The sequence below is a fragment of the Cyprinus carpio genome, chromosome A11, assembly GCF_018340385.1.
Source record: "Cyprinus carpio isolate SPL01 chromosome A11, ASM1834038v1, whole genome shotgun sequence".
In the NCBI taxonomy this organism is placed as follows: domain Eukaryota; kingdom Metazoa; phylum Chordata; class Actinopteri; order Cypriniformes; family Cyprinidae; genus Cyprinus; species Cyprinus carpio.
In genome coordinates this window covers 17,354,035-17,372,808 of record NC_056582.1, presented here as the reverse complement: position 1 = coordinate 17,372,808, position 18,774 = coordinate 17,354,035, and the positions used below count along the sequence as shown (strand labels likewise).

Sequence of the window (18,774 nt, the reverse complement as noted above, 5' to 3'; positions counted from 1 at the left end):
CTGTTAAATAAATACTTTATATTTTTAATCTATTATTTTTACTTTGATTTGACACTTTAAATATTTCATGTACTACCGTGAATTAAAATCAGAGCACACCGTGCTTTTCAGAGCAATGAGCTTTGTAAAGATTGACGCGTTTCAGAAAGGTGAGGCATAGAGAAGCAACAATAATGTACATTATGTGGAAAATAATGTTGTTGTTTTTTTACTTTAAACCGTGCAACATTGCATTACACCAAATACACAAAATAATATTCTTTTTAGCAACGTCATATGACCCTTTTAAAATGTTACACTAAACACTAAATTCTAAAGCAGTGGTCACCAACCTTTTCAAGCCCAAGATCCTTGATCTCTCACTTTATAAAAAAGAAAATCTAGCCTACCTATTGAAGAATCGATAGAAAAAGATTGTCCTTCTACTTTGAGGCCATTTATTTAGTATATTATTATTATTGGTAATGGAATGAGTTTTTTTTTTCATGTTCGGTTTTGGTTGTTATTGTTGATTAAGCAAACTTATTTATTGGTTATCTGCTCTATAACAAGCAAACTGGCCTTAAACAATAAAAATATATATATAAAGCTATTTGAAATTATAAGTAACCACTGCATTTTACTCATGATCCAACCAAAGTTGCTGCACACATGTAGCATGAGCAGTTGTTTTTGATTTGGGTTAGATTTAAATTTGATTAGAATCAGACAATTTCAAGATTTAAAGGTAAAACAGAATGGTCTGACTTTAGCTTTGTGGAATTATGCTACATAAAACATCCGCATGAAAAAAAACAGCAGAAGCTTTGAATAAGATGCAAATTCTCTTTCAGACAGCAGGTGGCGCTTATGGAACAGCAGCGATACAGCGTTAAAATGTGACCTTAGAATCGAGAAACGACTTGTATTTTTAAGCATTTTAAATGTTAACTTCTCTGTGATGTTGTGAACATCATAATTGCTTTTGGATGTTGCATAATTGTGATTGGATGTTGCAAGCACTGTTTTTTAACGTAACCTGGAAAAACAACCAGTACAGCGAAGCGATGGCAACATGGCGGCAGCATCAAATCAAGAAAACATTTGTTTCTAACATCTTGGAAGCAGACATTTACATCAGTTTCCAGGAAAAGCAGACAAGTCAGGAGCCATTTTTGTTGGAACAAGCAAGTACCGCAAAAATGGAGTTGATATGGGATCTCTCAGTACCACACAGATGTCGCAGCATGTCAGAGGTAAGCAATATTTATTACATCTCTGTCAGTGTCATTAAAACAACTTCATTCATTTTTATATACGATTTCTACATTAAAACTAATTGTTAGAATATTTCACAATATTACAGTTTTTACTGTATTTTTTGTATTTTGAGCCTTGGTGAGCATATGCATATATTTCCTAATTCTTCCCCAGAAACAAGTTATGACAGACACTATGTAAGTGAATATATCTTGAAAAAGGAACATGAAGATAATTACATTATTAAAAAGCAAAATCTTTTCCAAATTTGTTTCCAAATGACTCGAAATTATGAAGCAGGTCACATATGACATTGCCAGAGTAAAAATAACCCTGGAGCAACCTGGATGCCAGGGCACAGCAATTATGAATCGTGGGGCTCGAACCTGCCCTGAGTCTAAACTGTCTCTCCATCAGCTCCTTCATACAAGTTAATGTAATCACAAAACATCAGTTCTCACAGGAAAGTATGGTAAATCACTTCCTTTGGGTGAAAACAAAATCTTCCTCCACAAATGGCTGAGAGGAAACAGCAGTATATATCTTCTCCTTCATAAAATTGGTCTTCGGTGGTCGCTGACCGACACGGTCATCCACACACAGCAAAGAATATCCTAGTACCCACATGATCCGCAAGCCCAATATTGACAATAAATGTTACATTTAAAATAAATAAAAAAAAAACAGTTTGTGATTTTTTTTCTTATCCTATTTATTCATGAAAAAATGATCACTGTCAGGCTAGATAGTAAAAGAAAGCGATTACAACTTATTTTACATGTAGACATCATCGATACCAAAAGTATATTTGAAATGTCAAAGGTATCACAATTTATCTATTTACAAATTATGCAATTATCAGACACAGATATTACCTGTCACTCTCACTCTCATCCTTTCTTGCCCTCTTTGCAAAAAAAGCTGTGATTTTTCCACGACTGGCTTTCATAGTTTTGAATGATAAAATCCTTTTTTGATAGACCTGATAATTATTTTAGTATAATCATATCAGTTAAAAAGTAGCATTAAAAACGTAGCGTTAAAAGGTGTAATAGTGTAATTTTTACCATATAAAATTTAATAAAATTAGCAGCTAGGTAGCAACAGCTTGCTTTGTGCTTTGATCTAGTTTCATCTCACTCCAGTCTAACTTTAAACTAAATGATTTTATAGATAATTTACTACACATTGTCATAGGCCTATACATACTGTGGATTATTAAGGCTAAATTTTACTAAACACTCTAAACGCTAAATTGGGGTAAGCACACTTACTTTCTCATTTCAGATGTGTATGTTCTTCTAAGAAGTAATGATCTGTTATACACCGATTCAGACACTGACGGGCAGACCAACTGCTTTAAACCATTCATTATAATGAATCGACTCAAAGGAGTCATTTGGTCGTGAATCGGACTTTAGCGGACGTGTTTGTGTGGGAATCCTGACTGTTAGGACATCGCGAAAGATTTGTCAAACCCACACACACAAACACTTCATAACTGGATAGATTTTTCTATCGTTTATTTAAGGTTATGTCAGCTGCATGTGCGGAATGATTGTCACAAGTTGTAAGAGAAGATAAGGCAACTTTTTTTTTTGCTTAAATATTATCCGAATGCACTACGTAAAACATGGATTCGGTCTCCCGACCTTTAGGATCAGTTGATTTTGATGCGAGGGAGAGAGCAAAGACAGAACTGAAGACGGAGAGTGCGCGCACGGGGGAGGAGCGCTGTGCTTGTTCTCTCCGTCACTCCGTCTGTAGCCTGCTTCACTCACAAAACACAATTACACATCAAATAAGGCTTTGGCGGGACAAAAAATCGCTTTGGCGGCCGCCAAAAAAATTTTCAATGTAGGAAAAACCCTGAAACAAAATCTTCCTCCACAAATGGCTGAGAGGAAACAGCAGGTTCATGTTTCAGAAATTAATTAACTTCACACAATGGAGGAAGACTCTCAGAACCACCGGGGCGTGTCTAGACTACTGCCGTTTCGTTATTCAACTCCCCACCGTCGTTCTCACAGCCTTCAGTCATCCTACCATCTGCAATCTCATATTCAAATGTAACCCTGCCCCAATACAGACCCATTTGAAAGAACAAGCAGTAAAATAATGATCATGTCCTCTAAGCACATATGCATTCGATTCGTTATGCACAGACAAATATAAAATCACACCGAATTCTCTCACTACTAACAGTCTGTCTTTGAGCTAAATTATCTAAGCAGATAGTGGAGCAAAACTTCCCACAACTCATTCATAGGAAGTGGTACAACCAGATCAGCTCAAACCCTCGAGTAAAGTGGTAAACCTGGAGTAAACTGAAAAAAAAAAAAAAAAAATGAAAAAAAAAATAATGTAATTTAGTTTTATTTTTTTAATGTGTTTGGGTTGGTAGATTTGATATAGGGAAGGGCCATTCTGACTGGAGACTAGACAAACCCAAACAAAAAGAGTCTGTGTGTCAAGAAGGGCAAGCAGTGGGAGAGCCTCATTAGAGCTGAAGTGAACTGCAAGGATTGAGTTCAGGACTACTAATGAGATCAACACACCCAACCACAGCCACGCCAGCCAAAGGTCTGCTGAACCCCAGCCTACCGATGGTGGGCTGCCCACCTACAGTCAAGATGAAGACCAGGAGAAAGATGATTATGAGCTATGGAGGTCAATCTGTATATGTTTGTGAGGGACTGTATATAAATGTAAACAAATGTTTTATGCCAGACATTATACGAAAAAAAAATTAAAAGATCTCAAGACAGGGTCCAAAAAGTGCAAATAAAAACTGTCTTTGAGTAAATAAACATGGTTGCTTGGCAGTAATTTTATTTTGTAAGAAAGACAGTATGGCTGCTTTTACTCAAGAATACACCAGTGTTTGCTCCATAAAAACATTGATTTTCACATTGGCTGAAAGAACAGCAGACAGACTTATTGAAAAATGCAAATTAATGCTTCTGGACCGGCAGAATATAGCGGTTTCCTTGGTAAAGAATACACAAAGCAGCACTGCACTCATGAAAGGTAATTCATCAAGCATCATAGGTAATATGAAATGAAAATTTAAGACTTAAGATTTTAAGGACCCGCAGGAACCCTGTATATAAGACAGCCTGTCGGACAGAGCACTGATATTTTGGTAGCCGACTGGAAAACAAAATAGGCCAGGGACGTCTGACTAGTGATATATTTTGGTATTTGATTGGTTAATCATCAGAATTTTCAATGATCAGAGATATTTAATTATTTATATTTTTTTGTTTGTATTAATTTATTTTTTTAATTTCTTAATTTATTATTTCTGTTATTTGCTGCTTCTACTCAATTACCAAAATAATCGTTAGTGACAGCCCTACTAAATATTATTAAGAATTAAATGTCTTTGTTCTTTGAAAGGGTTTTACTTACATTATTATGCTGTTATTATTATTATTACTATATAGTCAGTGCCATAAAATTACAATTATATTATAATATTATCAAATAATATCTTTAAATGACAATAATATTGTTTATCGCAATTATTCCTGGGGCAATATATCGCTCGACAAAAAGTATTTTGACAGGCCTAGTCTAGAATTTCTGCATTTTTGACTTCTATTTGAGGGAGATATTGCCTTTATAACTTTGTGTACATTGGCAGATGGATATGGGCACTGAGGTTTCTTTCACACTCTCAAACTCACACAAATGGCTGGGCTCATTAAAATAACCATGGCAGCAGCATCTGATGTAGCATCAGTGCTTCAATGCAATGGCCCCTGAATAAATTAAAACCTATTAAAAGCACTTTCATTCAGCAGACATCTCATTAGAAATGAACAACTTAAAAACGTGGAACGTGATTCAAAAAAGATATTAATACTTTTATTAATTTACCCATGGATCAAAAGTGACAGAAAATACATTCATAATTTAGAAATTATATAAAATAAATGCAGCCTTGGTGAGCATTTTCTTTCAAAAACAATGTGCAAAACGTTATTTAGGTTCTCAACTGGTTTTGCATTTAACATCAAATGGTGAACCAACAAAGAACCAAACTTCTAACCAAAAATCATGGACTACAAATGGTTAAGTTTATAGAAGAACAGTGAATGGTTAAGAAAGATACCAAAGAGTGGGAGACTATAAGCAAAAATGATTTTATAATAACTGACTATTTGGTGTAACCAGTGCAATTCTTCTTCAATCTATTATTTCTGTTATTTGCTTCTTCTAAGTACATTCAATATGAGAGACAAGCCTACAGATTCACAGATTATCTTTGAAACGCAGATAATCTATCCATCCTAGTTCTACCAATAAATAAAAAACAAAGATGTGCTGGCAGACATTCCATACTACATGAAGCCAAACAGCATGAGAGATGTCACCGATTCAAGAACTGGCAGGGGACTGAGTTTTTGAGCCAAGTGCAAGCACAAACACACAGCCCCCTAATAAAATTTGCAGTCAAACAGACAGAAACTTTACAAAAACTTGGCTCTAATTGAAACTAGGTTAATTAGTTTACTCATACATAACAGTAAATGCATACATGCCCTGAGTGTGTTCTCATATGGGGAAGACATAAAAGATAATAGCTATCACAGAGCAGAGAAACAGTGAAACCGTCTGTATGTGTCTAGAGAATTATTATAAAAGAGAAAAGCAATATATAGCTGTTTTGCAACCACTGTTTGACATGACTAATCCTATTCTTTAAGCATTAGTAATCATGCTCCCCTTGGAATGAATAGCATCATTTGCATGAGCAACAAAGTTATTGAAAAGTCCTCTGTTACTATTCCAAACAAGGCTAGAGCAACAATTGTCAGAGAAAGCAAGAGAACCTTAAGACTGGATTGTCATTCGAGTTGCCTCTGAATCACCTTTGGTGCAGAAAATTTCCATTAATACAAAACAGGTTCCACAAAACGGAACCGCCAAGCCTTCTGACTGGAAAACAAGCTGGACGCATAAATATCCTTATTAATGACATAAATCATTTTGAAAATGCATTCTGAAATGCAATTGCTTTGTTAGTGCGGTTCATTTGAGTAAGTGTGAACGCTGCCAATTCAAACCCTGTTGCACACCAAACAAGTGGGCCAAGACCTAGGACTGCACGATTATGACAAAAATCATAATAGTCGATTATTACCTTGAAATTGTAATTGCGATTATTAATTACAATTATCACAATTTACATTGAATGATGCTTATACCACTGTTTGATGCAACTGCATGCCAAATTTTTATATGAAAATAAACAAGCTGAAAACACTCTAACTGGAAAACTTTTAGTGCTTTTCTATTGTATTAAGCCTCAAATGTCACCAATACTATATTGGTTTCTTCAAAAAATATAGTAAATATGAATGGTATTATAATGTTATACTAAAACTAAAATTAAAATAATGGGAAAAACCCTTAAGATAACATGTAGAAAGAAAAAAAACGCATCTTAAGCACACAGAATAAACTAAGTGGACTTTGAACGATTAATTGCCGCTTTAAATGATTATGTAATTGTGGCATCCATAATTGTAATCACGATTAGGAATTCGATTAATTGTGCAGCACCACAGAGACTGCTAAAAAGATGGGTCTCGTCCTTTAGGTTCTGTATTTTTAGGTTCGATGTCAAAAATGCCAGTGTGAACACTAAGCAGACCAGTACCAAATGTATGGTTTTCTTTTTTTGGTCTGGACCAAACGAACCAAGAGAACTAAACTACAAGTGTGAACACACCCTTTAACAAATAAAACGGCACATAGAAGACATTCATTTACATGTTTGAATTAAACTATTTTTTATTAACTTATTAGCAAGTCAATACTCTAGTCCAATATATTTCTGGATGTCAAAGAAAAGCGAGAAGGAATAATGAGTGAATAGACGACAGGGGGTCTAACAGCACGAAGGTCAAGCCGAAGCTTTAACGGAACATGCATGAATGCCAAACAGATTTCTCCATCGACACTTTGCCAGGAGAGGCTATTAAAATCAATCCAGTAGCACCTCGGTAGAGGTGAGAGATGCTAATCATGTCAATTGCAGTCCATTTGGCTCAATCACACCCACCTGCCGGTGATTATCTTAACCTTGGACGTCAAGACTAGAGAGGCAGCGCAGAAACGGGCTCAGTACACAGATGCCATCGACAAATGTCAGATCACTACACCAGTCTCGACATGTCACAGGAGTGGAGTGACAGGAATACAAGTTGCATGTGCATGTGATAGACCGAAGTGGTTATTTAAGATGAGTGCCAATATGCTGTATTTCAAGGATAAAAGGGATATGGTTTGCTGAGAGACTGTGACAAGAGCTATTGTCTAGGAGGGGAAAAAAGGGAGGAAAATGGAAAAATATTATCATCATGCAACAGTTCAATGCAAAGATGAAGTTTTATTTTTTCATGGGTATTTCAAGCAGTCAAAATTTCACATAATTTGGAAAATAAATCATCCAACGTGTGGCATCCATCTGAATTTATTAAGCTTCTGAAAGACTTCAAAGCTGATTACATAATTCTAGTTAAAATCCAAATATGTTTTTTTGCTTGCAGATATAAGCATAAAAATCATGTTTGTTAACAAGCTACGATCAATACAAAAAAATAATCTGTGAAATTTCAGTTCATTTGTAATTCCACTCCTAAGTTTAAGCAAAAGTTTTTGTCATGGTGGACTACTAGAAGTTCTGGTTACAAACTTTAAAAGGGCTATAATTAATTAAATATCAATGCCTGAGTTAGGGTTGAATTTCGCCAACTGCCTCACAATAAGGCCTCGTTTACACTGCCAGGTAAATGTGACCCAATTCCGATTTTTTGCTCATATGTGACACAGATCGGATCTGTTCTATGACAGTGTAAACAGGAAAAAAACGCATGTATTCTAGCCTGACTTCGTCATACTCATATACTAGGCAGAATGTGAGTCTGATACTGCTCCATTGCACTTGAATTATGGGGCGTCTTAACCGAACCAGTAAAAAAAAAAACTTCTGCACTCAATTGGATAGACCTACAACCAATCAGAGCAACGCAGTAAGTGACGTATGTTGAGCGACGCATAGTTGTCAACAGAGTTCAACTGCACGCATGCACGCTGGAACTGGAAGAAGTAGGAAAGTAATGAGTGTAAACGATCTTTGCCGCTGTTGTAATTAGAATTTAAGAATTCGCGGAGTACGTTACATCAAAACATTTTTGAGAGAAACACAAAAGGTTGCATGTATATACGAACAAGTTCTCTGTTTAGGATTAGATCTCGACAATAATGAAAATAAATCTTATCGCATTTGTCGGCCCTGTCTCAACTTTATTACACAGTTGCAACGCGACTTGACTAACTTTTAAAAAATCGACAAGGCTGAAGAAGCGTGTTCATCTGAGGCTTCAGAGAAAAGAGATCGTGAGCCTATCCCTTCCAAGACGCCCTACCTTACATAACCGCAGATAGCCTGTCCATCATCGATTAAAGCCCGCCCTGGCAATTTGATTGGCTCTGCCTTCTGGGAGCCGAGCATAATTACTCCTCAATGGATCGAGTCCAGACCGAACTTCCCGTCCAAAAAATGTTGTGGGCGGGGTTCGGGCTGGCACCCAGGCTACATGTATTCGGTAGGGCTGTGCAAAAAATCGAATACGATTTTCATGCGCATCTCTTCAGTAAAGACGCTCCTGTAATTAGTAGTATATCTCCAGCACGTGCGTTCAGATCAGGGTTGCCAGGTTTTCACAACAAATCCTGCCCAGTTGCTTCTCAAAACTAGTCCAAAACTAGCCCAATCGCGTTTTCAGGAGGTTCCCCGATAAAAAATTGCATCCCCGGGGTTAAAATATAAGTTTTTTTGTCAGGGTTGCCCTGGTAATATTCACATTTTAGGGGCTAAATATCACATTATTGGTATTGGGGTCGCTTCAACCCGCGAACATGAAAAACAACCGCAGACTTGGCAACACTGGTTGGCATTTACTACACAGAGCCGTAATTCACTGACAGTCTACACAAAATCGATTTTGAAAGCGATTTTGTGTAGCTTGTCGGTGGACTACGGCTCTGTGTAGTAAATGCCGCTCCACCTGAACCAGTGTTGCCAAGTCTGCGGCTGTTTTTCATGTCCGCGGGTTGAAGCGACCCCAATACCAATAACTTGATATTTAGCCCCTAAAATGTGAATATTCGGATATTCCGAGATCGGTTTCAGGCCTCATTCACATATGGAAATAAATTGGATATAAATCAGATATGTGCCAATGCGACTGTTGTGTAAACAGGCAGATCAGATTTTCTGAGGCATTGCATTCTGTACGTCATCAAAACTGAGACAATTTGGTACTTCTCCACGGTTTAACGCCGTCATATGTGACCCGTGCTGGCAAAATGAGTGTAAATTCGCACAGGCTATTTTGACCTATTTTTGCTATTTTTGAAAAATATCTTCTCTTTATTTGTACATTTTCTCCGCTCGCTTTACGCGCTGACTGTCATCCGAAGTGCGTGCATACAGTATACAGCGCTACTGACATGATCCTGATAAATACACACATATACAGAATTACAGAATACACGCAGACATAATCTGCTCTGTCTTAAGTGAACGCTTAGGGAACTGTTGGGGGAAAACACCTGATGTGTAACATTATATTAGATCCATGCATTACAGTATAGGACGTCTGTATCATTATCATAATGTTAATCTAACAATAAAAGAAAAGAGGGAATCACTTGCTGCACTTCACTGAACTGCTTTTGTAGTTTTAGTAATCAATTTATTTGTAATGATTTTCATACATGAATGCTTTAGTTTAGTTATAAAATTAAAGGTAATGCATTATTTGTTTCTTTCTAGGCTATTTGTTGTACTGTTTTGCTTTGTTTTTTTTTTTTGCATCTGTTCTTATTTATAATAGCAAAGATAAAAGTAATAAATAGCTGTATTGTGATTATTAATATAGTAATTAATAATAAGAAAAGACTGAGGACTTCACTATCGACTTCAAATGGGTGTGACTCATTTGAATCATTTTGAAGGTCTTTTAATGGAGAATTTCATTTTCCCCCATTTTTTATAGCTATTTTTTTTTTTTTTTATTGCTCATTGTGCCTCTTTTTGTTTCAGATGGGATGGCAAGTGTAAACACATGAATCAGATATGGGTCACAATTGAAAGACCGTGTAAACAGACAGCCAAAAAAAAAAATCAGATATAGGCAACAAATCAGAATTGGGCATCAAGACCTGCAGTGTAAACAAGGCCTAAGATACACATTGATACTGTACGTCACAATTTATTGCGTTGTGATAACCTGTTTCAATCATTCTTTCACAGTTTGAGGCTTTAAATGTTGGAATTATGGTGAGCAAAACATACTGCTAAACATTATGGTATACACCAATTGTTATATTAAAAGCATATGTATTGGAACAAATGCAGAAAACTGTTTGCTGGCAAAACAAAATTACAAACCTCAAGGGGAAAAAAAAAAGAAAAGCATAAAACAAGACAAAAAACCTAAACTGAAGAGAACAAAAATAAAATTCAAAAATAAAACCAAAAATAGATCTATTACCATAGTTACACAGCAGTGGTTGACTTTTTTTTATATTCGAGAAGTTTAAAGTTTGCTTTAAAGACCATACAAAAAGTTCTTGAAATTGAACATTACTCTGTCAGGCATGACAGAGATATCAAAATCAAGCAAAAATAAGTCGACTGAGCCAAAGCGAGTTTACGTCGGTTCTGTTTGGGTAACATATCACCACCGCCAGTACACATCCATCTGCATGTGCATGTCTGCTTATCCATCTGTCTTCATTTGTATCCATCTCTGCCTCAGTCTGTGTGCAGATCTCTGGCCTTCCTCCAATCTCCAGGTTTGTGTCCGAAGGGCGATGCGGTCTGTCAGGAGGAAGAGGGGAATTGACTGGGCTGACAGCTGGTCTCCACGGATACAGCTGGGGTCGGGATAAAGAGCCAAAGGCAAGTTCAGAGCTGCATAGCAATCAGCGCATCGGGGAGAGACAGACAGAGGGCCAAGAGGTTAGGAAGGAGGGAGAAAGACACCATCCCAAAACCATCACACTTTCTTCAGGCCTCATCCCCAAACAGCATCAGTGACATCAGGATGATAATTTTGCAGTCGTGGTGGCATTTGGATGCAACATTACTTTTGGAAAGCGCCTTAAACAGGAGCACTGTCAACTAGCCCAACTTGAAGGCCTCACCAAAGAACATCACAAGCGTCAGTGTCCCACTACCATCACCACAAAAATCTCAGCAGATTCAGGTTCAACTGTACCACTCTGGTTCTGCTTCTATGGCACACACTGTTGCCATAGATGCAAGAAACAATCTCTGAGTGTGAGTGTGTGTGTGTCAGAGAGAGCGGTTTTCATCATGCCAGTCATGAATGCTCATGCGGTAGCTGCTAGAGTCTATGCTCTCTCTCTCTGTTCAATACAGACACTCCTACTGCAGTGGCTTAAGAGTGTTCTCAGACACTGAGCACTGTCACCTCTACAGAATATCACTGTCTAGATCTACAGGGGCCATTTTTGCCTTCCAATATTAATGGACTTTCTGTCCTACAGAGAAGCCTAAAATAATTTAATCTGTTCTTGCAATACTCTGCTTCTTGCTTATTGGAATAAACTGTGTTCTGCTCTCCAGTAAGGGTCCTTATTTTCACAATGACTTAAATTCACCTCCCTATTTTGCAAATATTAATTTCAAAACATTGCCTTTTATGCTACACAGCAAAACAAGCATGATGCCAAGTGTGCAAAGTACACATCACCAACACTCAGTTCTGTTTTGTGTTAGATTTTTGGATATTTTGAGCAAGAGATGGCAGAAAAAAAGAAAAAGAAAAAAGAGAAACATTTCGAAGGAACAAACCATTAAAAAGAAGGGTTGTGATCAGCAAGAGGTAGAACCCACATAAATATTGGAGCAGCTTCCCAGCAGTGGAGAGAACTCAAGGAGCAGCAAGGCCTGGAATTGGACACCGAGGTTGCTTTGTTTCTTCTTGATAGGCGAGTTATGTTGATTTTGCTTTTTCACACAACTAATCTGTGTTGGCTTTTTCATTATTTTTGTGTCTTGGGTGTATGCCCCAGTGCACTGTTCGAAATATGAACTGATTCATCATATGACTTCCTACTATGCCATCTGTATTATTATGGTGCTCATCCGTACATTTGAATGTAAAAAACAGATTTTGGTACTTCAAGAAGCTTAGGTGGTATATTAACATTACATCACATAATTAAATATATAATTATAAGTTTATAATATATAAAATATATTCACCACTCTCTTTAATATCAGAAACACAGTCAAAGTATATTTTGCAGTGAGTTTCTGGCAACTACAACAGCCATTTTTATTTACCCAAAAAAATGGGATATTTTTACAGTGTAAATGGTTTAAATGTTTTTTTAAATGACTTTCTCTGTCAAAATGACATACCTGTATAGAATTTGAAATTATCCATTAACGTTTTTAAATTCTCCAATCTCAAATGGCTTCAAAAAACATGGTGAAAGATTATGTTTGACTCATATCTAGCGTTTTAAAGTTTGTTAGTTTAAAATAAAAAAGCCACAAATTGTTAAAAACATATCAAGATATCCTTTGTAGAATGCAAGGAAAAGCATACAGCCTACATTTCAGGCTATAGTTGGAAGAAACAACGTCCTGCTGGCCTTAACAACATCTTAGTTTCCAGTGAGCTTCATCACACCAGGTAATAAGTGCAGTCACCAAGGGGAACAAGTTATCGTGACTTACTTAGAAAAATCTAGCTGTAGTATGTTTGAGACCTGAGTGACAGAAGCTGAAAAAGAAAATTACCTTTCATTACAAATTAACAGAAAAAAAATCAGTAACAGGGGAAAAAGGATGAGGAAAATTGAATATAATTCCTCCAGCCATGCCATGATAGTTGCACCTACTTCCCTGGCATTGTTGTTTCCTGCATTTGAAGAGTCACATCCTTTTCATTTAGGTCAGTCAAAAGTTAACTGCACCATTAAGGCAGCAGAACATGTGGCGATAAAGAAAAGCATCACTGGCAGCTTCTGTAATTGCTTCTTCCACATTGTTCTATTCAGTAAACCCAATGCTGCCATTTGGCCTTTCAGTGAGGCAAGAGCAGCCTCCATTTCAGCCCCTCTCACCATACAACCACTTAGTTTCTGACTTTTGTCCTTGTTCCTTTTACTAATGTTACTAATTTTAGAGACACTTACTGTATGTGACGATGTCTTGCCAGCAGCAGAAGTCATCCTGTGACAGGATTCCAACTAAATCTTCCAAATCTCAATCAACAAGTGCTGCAGTACTGTCTACCCATCACTGTGGGAACATTTCACATTAAGCTGCTCAGACTACTCTAGTCCAAATGAAAGGAGGAAGAGAGAAGGCAGGGGGCTGTCAGAACAGCATGAGAATTAAAGCTCCCTGTAAAATCCATAGTTGTTTTGGCTCTGGATGTATAACAGCAACTACAAAAGCTGAATTTATTTGGACTTGTTTGGGCTTATACTCCCTCTTCCCAGACCAAATCTCCTCGATTTTTCGTCTTCTCTACTGAATTCTTGCAAGTCTACAACAGAGAAATTAATCTGGCTTCATAATTGGCGGTAATAATAAGAACAGTTTGGTTGACCCTCCCCACGTTATGATCCCTTTTTGGTTTATTATGAGGTAGTCCAGAATATCACCCGATAAATTAGAGTACCTCCTCTGGCAACTGCACCTACTCTGCTAAATAGAACAGTCTATGACTCAACCAGAGCGACTTGCATTAGCTGCATTACAAAAAAATAATAATAAAATAAATTTGTAACATTAAAGATTTTGAGCTTGGCATGCACTTACACATGGCATACTAAAAATGCAATGATTCATTTGTCCCTCCAGGACTGGTAAGCATTCAATAAGATAAATTAATCTGGTATGAGAAGCAAAATGTAACACAAACTTTAAGATGTAAGTCACATTTATGGCAGCCGAAAGAAACGAATAAGAAAACTCTTAAGGTTCTTTATTGGCATTGATGGAATCATAAAGATCCTTTAACATCCACTGAACCTTTCCTTTGTACATAAGTTTCTTTAATGTGGAAAAATATTTCTTAGATTATTAATGTTCTTCATACTAAGAACTGCTCACTGAAATTTTCTTTTCAGAACTCAAAAATGCTTTTTTCTATGGCATTTCAAGAAGGAAAAAAAATCTTTTGGAACCTTTTTTTTTTTTTTTTTTTTTTTTTTAAAGAGTGAACATAAAGGGTTGAAATGCTATTTTTCATTCCTCATTGGAGTTTCATGCAGGTTTCTTTCATGGACTCATCTATTCTATGTACTCTATTCAACATATTCTATCACTTACCCAGCAAAGTTAACTAGTCACTTCCTGAGCTGGCTTATTAAACTTTATATTAATAAAATCTAGGAGGTCTACAAAGCCAAACTGAGGTTTAACGCCAACACTTTCACCTCCATTTTGCCATAATGACATGGAAAAGGCTAACCATTTGTCAGAGCATTGAAAACGCAAAGAGACATTGTTTCTAAACACCAACCTTCTAACAACTTAAAACATAAATTTTTAACAACAGGTTACAATACACGTTCAGAGAAAGTAATAATAAAACAAACACGGTTTAATTTCCATCTGTTAATGAAGCACCCAAAGCCATGTAATTGTTTCTGTTTAACTACAGGGAAATTGTGGAGTATACACAAGAAAAAAAAATGGTAAAGTCATTGGTTAATTTGAAAGTATAACCTGCACATTCATTTTTTCCTACCACCTCAGCTTTTTATCAGGTACATGCAGCTCATCTTAAAAAACATTGAATTAAAGATGGTGTGATTGTGACACCTACTGGCTAATACAGATACTTCACTTTACAAAGTATTTTTTCCTACATAAGTAGATAATTAAGTCAAAACAAATTACTATCTTAATTGTAAGTTATCACTTTTTTCCAAAACATATAATACCTACCAAGGTACTTGAGAAAAGATAAAGGAATAGTAATTTTGTAACAGAAAAATAACTTAAATGCACCCTACGAAAGTATTTATTTAAACAAGTAAAAACACTGTAATTAAGTCTTAATCTCAATCAAGCTGGTTCTGATTAATAAATGCTACGCTGAATTATTTTACTTTAACATGCATTATCCTCTTTAACAACATAAATGCATAAATAATGCCCTCACCATGGTTTCTGGAGACATATGTCATTTCATCCAACGCTACAGTGGGGGAAGATGACAAACCAAACTGATGCTCTTACAAACACTTTTGCAAGAACTCTAAAGATGAAGCTCTTTAACAAAGCACTTGTATGAACTGTAATTGGCCTTCTGCAGAGAAATGAGCTGTAATTGGAATTCTGCAGGTGTTTGATTTGAGTTCAAGAATATGCATGTTTTTGATTTGAAGTCCAGCCTATGCATGATAATATAAGTTTATGAAGTTTATGATGTTGATTTGTGTTTTTGGTTATTCTAAAACTGGAGTTCAGCCGGCTAAATTCCACTAATTACATAGAAGGATCAGAAACCACAGGAGGAGGACAGTACAGTCTCTTCTTAGAATGCAGAACACATGAAGAGATGACAGGAGCAGACCAAGTGCAGCCTGCAGTCAAAGACCAATTGTGTTTCAAGACAATCCACAACTGAAGTCAGCCTGCAAATCACCTGTAGTCTGAACTGTTTGTTACAAGTTCAGCTTGTAATGCTGCTAATAGCTGTAACAAGCCACAGTGGGGAAAACTAAAGAATGGCCTCTTAACGGTCACTGCATTCCACACATTTGGCCAGTAGAATCGGAATCAGAATTAGCTTTATTCGCCAGGTGTGCGCAAACACACAAGGAATTTGTTGTTGTTTTTTTTAAGGTGCTGTCTAGACATCATTCTGATAAAAGTACACTGCATTTCACTCTGTGACTCAGAGAGGGTGTGTTGATGTTAACATCTCAGAACTGTTAAGCAAATACCTCACATCTGTTAAGAGGAAAACAAAGCCCCTATTTTCGAGCTGTTTATTTGGAAAGCACATATGTGTTATCTGCTTCACAGGAAGTAAGCCTAATCTACAATGTGTTTTAACAAACATTTCTTAATCTTTTAATATTTCTCTTTTTTTTTCTCTTTTTTTTTGCCTCCTGTGCAATAAAAGCCAATTAGTTTATTTCAAAAACATGTTGTCTTTGTCGTTTTACACTACACTTTTTACATTTTATATAAAATATATAGCCTATATAAATATAGTGTGATAAAATAAAGGCAATAGGCTTTCAAAATTAAACTTCTGAGCTGTCTATTCATCAAGTTCTTTCTAAAATATTTTTAAAATCCTACTGACCCCAAAACTTTAAATGGTATATAGCTGCCTTGATATTTTAGGAAGCTATTCTGGGGTCCTTGGCATTAAAGGCTTTAAAACCCCTGCCCTAAACTATTATAAAATGATATTTACAGAAGCCAAAGCCCAACATCTGATATTGACAAAGTGTAACTCATCGCGGTGGGTGGGCATTCAGAAACAACACTGTTACTGCACCAGCACTAAAGCAATACTGGATTATTCTGTTTTATCCCTGAGCTAATTTTATCCTTTGATTTAGCGCTGGCAGTCAACTACTACTGTAAGTTAATGGCATTTAAAAAAAGAGGGGTTCAATGGGCGTGGGTGAGTTTTTAATACATCGATTTCTCCGCTGTCTGTTTAAATGCAACAAAAAACATAATTGCTGCTGTTGCTTAAAATCTATCTAAAAAGTCTAAAAACATGTCATGTCTTATTTGCATGAAATAAGACATCTGACAACTGATGAAACCAAGACGACAAAGCAAATACAGAGTAACTTGACAAAGCTCTTATTACACACATCAATCCTATGTGGACATACTTTGCATTTCATTGACATTTTATGCTGTCGAATAATAGACCAGTTTTGTCCCTCTAAAAGAAAATTACACAATGAAGCCTCACTAAACAATCATCTATGTTCCACTGCTTCTTAAAAACATAAGACATAAAATATGCCACAAATTACTTTTTACAACAGCAACATTTCTACTCAGACATTAATCCATCCTATTTTCTCTTTGCATTAAAATTATGATATTATATTTTATGCATATGCATATTTTATGCGTAAGTAATCCTTTTTTTGCTTTTATTCTTCAGTCGTTGATTCAGTGTTAGATTTGTCGATACTGATTACCAATATAACGTTATATTATTTTGTATCTGGCAGTGCTGTGGCCCATATAGAGAGAGTATGGCAAGAAAAATACATATGGTGAGAACATAAAAGCAGGACATTGCACCAAAACATAGATGAGATGAATACAAAGACACACTCATTTCACATTTTCCCTCCCAAGTTACTCAAGAACTAACGTTAGTGATTCAGTGCTGGAGGCCTGACAGCAGGGCGGGGACACATAACAATTTATGAACAATAACCATTTATGACAACAGAGACACCTTATATGATTATTTTAAAAAGTGTAACTTACAAATTTAGGTTTCTTTTCTCCGTCCTCAGCGCCTGAGCTGCCCTGAGATGACACTCCGACTCCAAATCCTTTCTTTCGATGTATTTTATTCTCCCTCCCTTGAGTCGAGGTTTCATATCGAGGATGGCGGTAGTGATCCATGTCCAGGTGAAGATATAAAACTATTTCTACAAAGTTTCCGGGTTTAACGCGGATCTAAGGGCTCATGTTATCCTTAAAGGGGACCGCTGAAAGAGACGTGCTCGGATTAAGTTGACGTTCGCGAGCTAACACGCACGAGACGTGCTGGTTGAGAGTTGACAGTAAATAAGTTGTCTAATAAGGCGGTAATCCAATTGCCAGTTCTTTAAATTTCACTAACACCCCTTTTCAAACCCCTAGACTGACGAAAATGTTTAAAATGCACTCCGGTGCGACGAAATAGACAGTTTCCTAATGTTTATAGCTTGTCCAGGTTAGTAAAAGAGGAGAGCCGAATGTGAAACAATCTGAAACTCCCGCCTTGGAAACAGCCAATGAAATGCGTTGGATTGAGCAACACGTGATGTTTAAGCTTCCGCATTTGGTCACATGGTTAACGTCCTTACTTGTCCATATATAATTTTTTTTTATGTGATGTATATTATAACGAGGTTGTTTACTAAATTAAATACTTTATAAATAAATAAGTATTAAATACTTTTACATTTAAAATATTATTTGTAATAAATCTATAATTTTTCACCCAAGAAATTTAGTTTCTTCTGTATGTATGATTTTTATATTATAATTTAATATATTTTTTTCCTGAAATTCCACAGACCTAAATGAACACTAAAATGCATTAACATTTAAAAAATATAAGAAAAATGTGTCAAAATGTAAACAAGTTTCCCACTCAAGGTGTGACAATGAATTTGCAGTAGGTGTCAGTGAAAGTGGACTGTCTAGCTTTTAGCTAATATAAAACAGCTTTCACTGCATTCTTGAAATGCAGT

At 36.2% G+C, this 18,774-nt stretch overlaps 1 protein-coding gene across 4 annotated transcripts in view; it reads right to left on the bottom strand.

The window, feature by feature from the left end:
- The window catches only part of LOC109107504 (protein diaphanous homolog 3-like), a 280,378-nt gene extending 262,047 nt beyond the window's left edge, over positions 1 to 18,331 (bottom strand). For all 4 annotated transcript variants that reach the window (XM_042766599.1, XM_042766602.1, XM_042766600.1 and 1 more), the window contains exon 1: positions 17,798 to 18,331. In XM_042766599.1, coding sequence (XP_042622533.1) covers positions 17,798 to 17,938 — 141 coding nt within the window. In that variant the 5' untranslated portion in view covers positions 17,939 to 18,331. The remainder of the gene's footprint in view (positions 1 to 17,797) is intronic.
- Between the last annotated feature and the right edge of the window lie 443 nt (positions 18,332 to 18,774).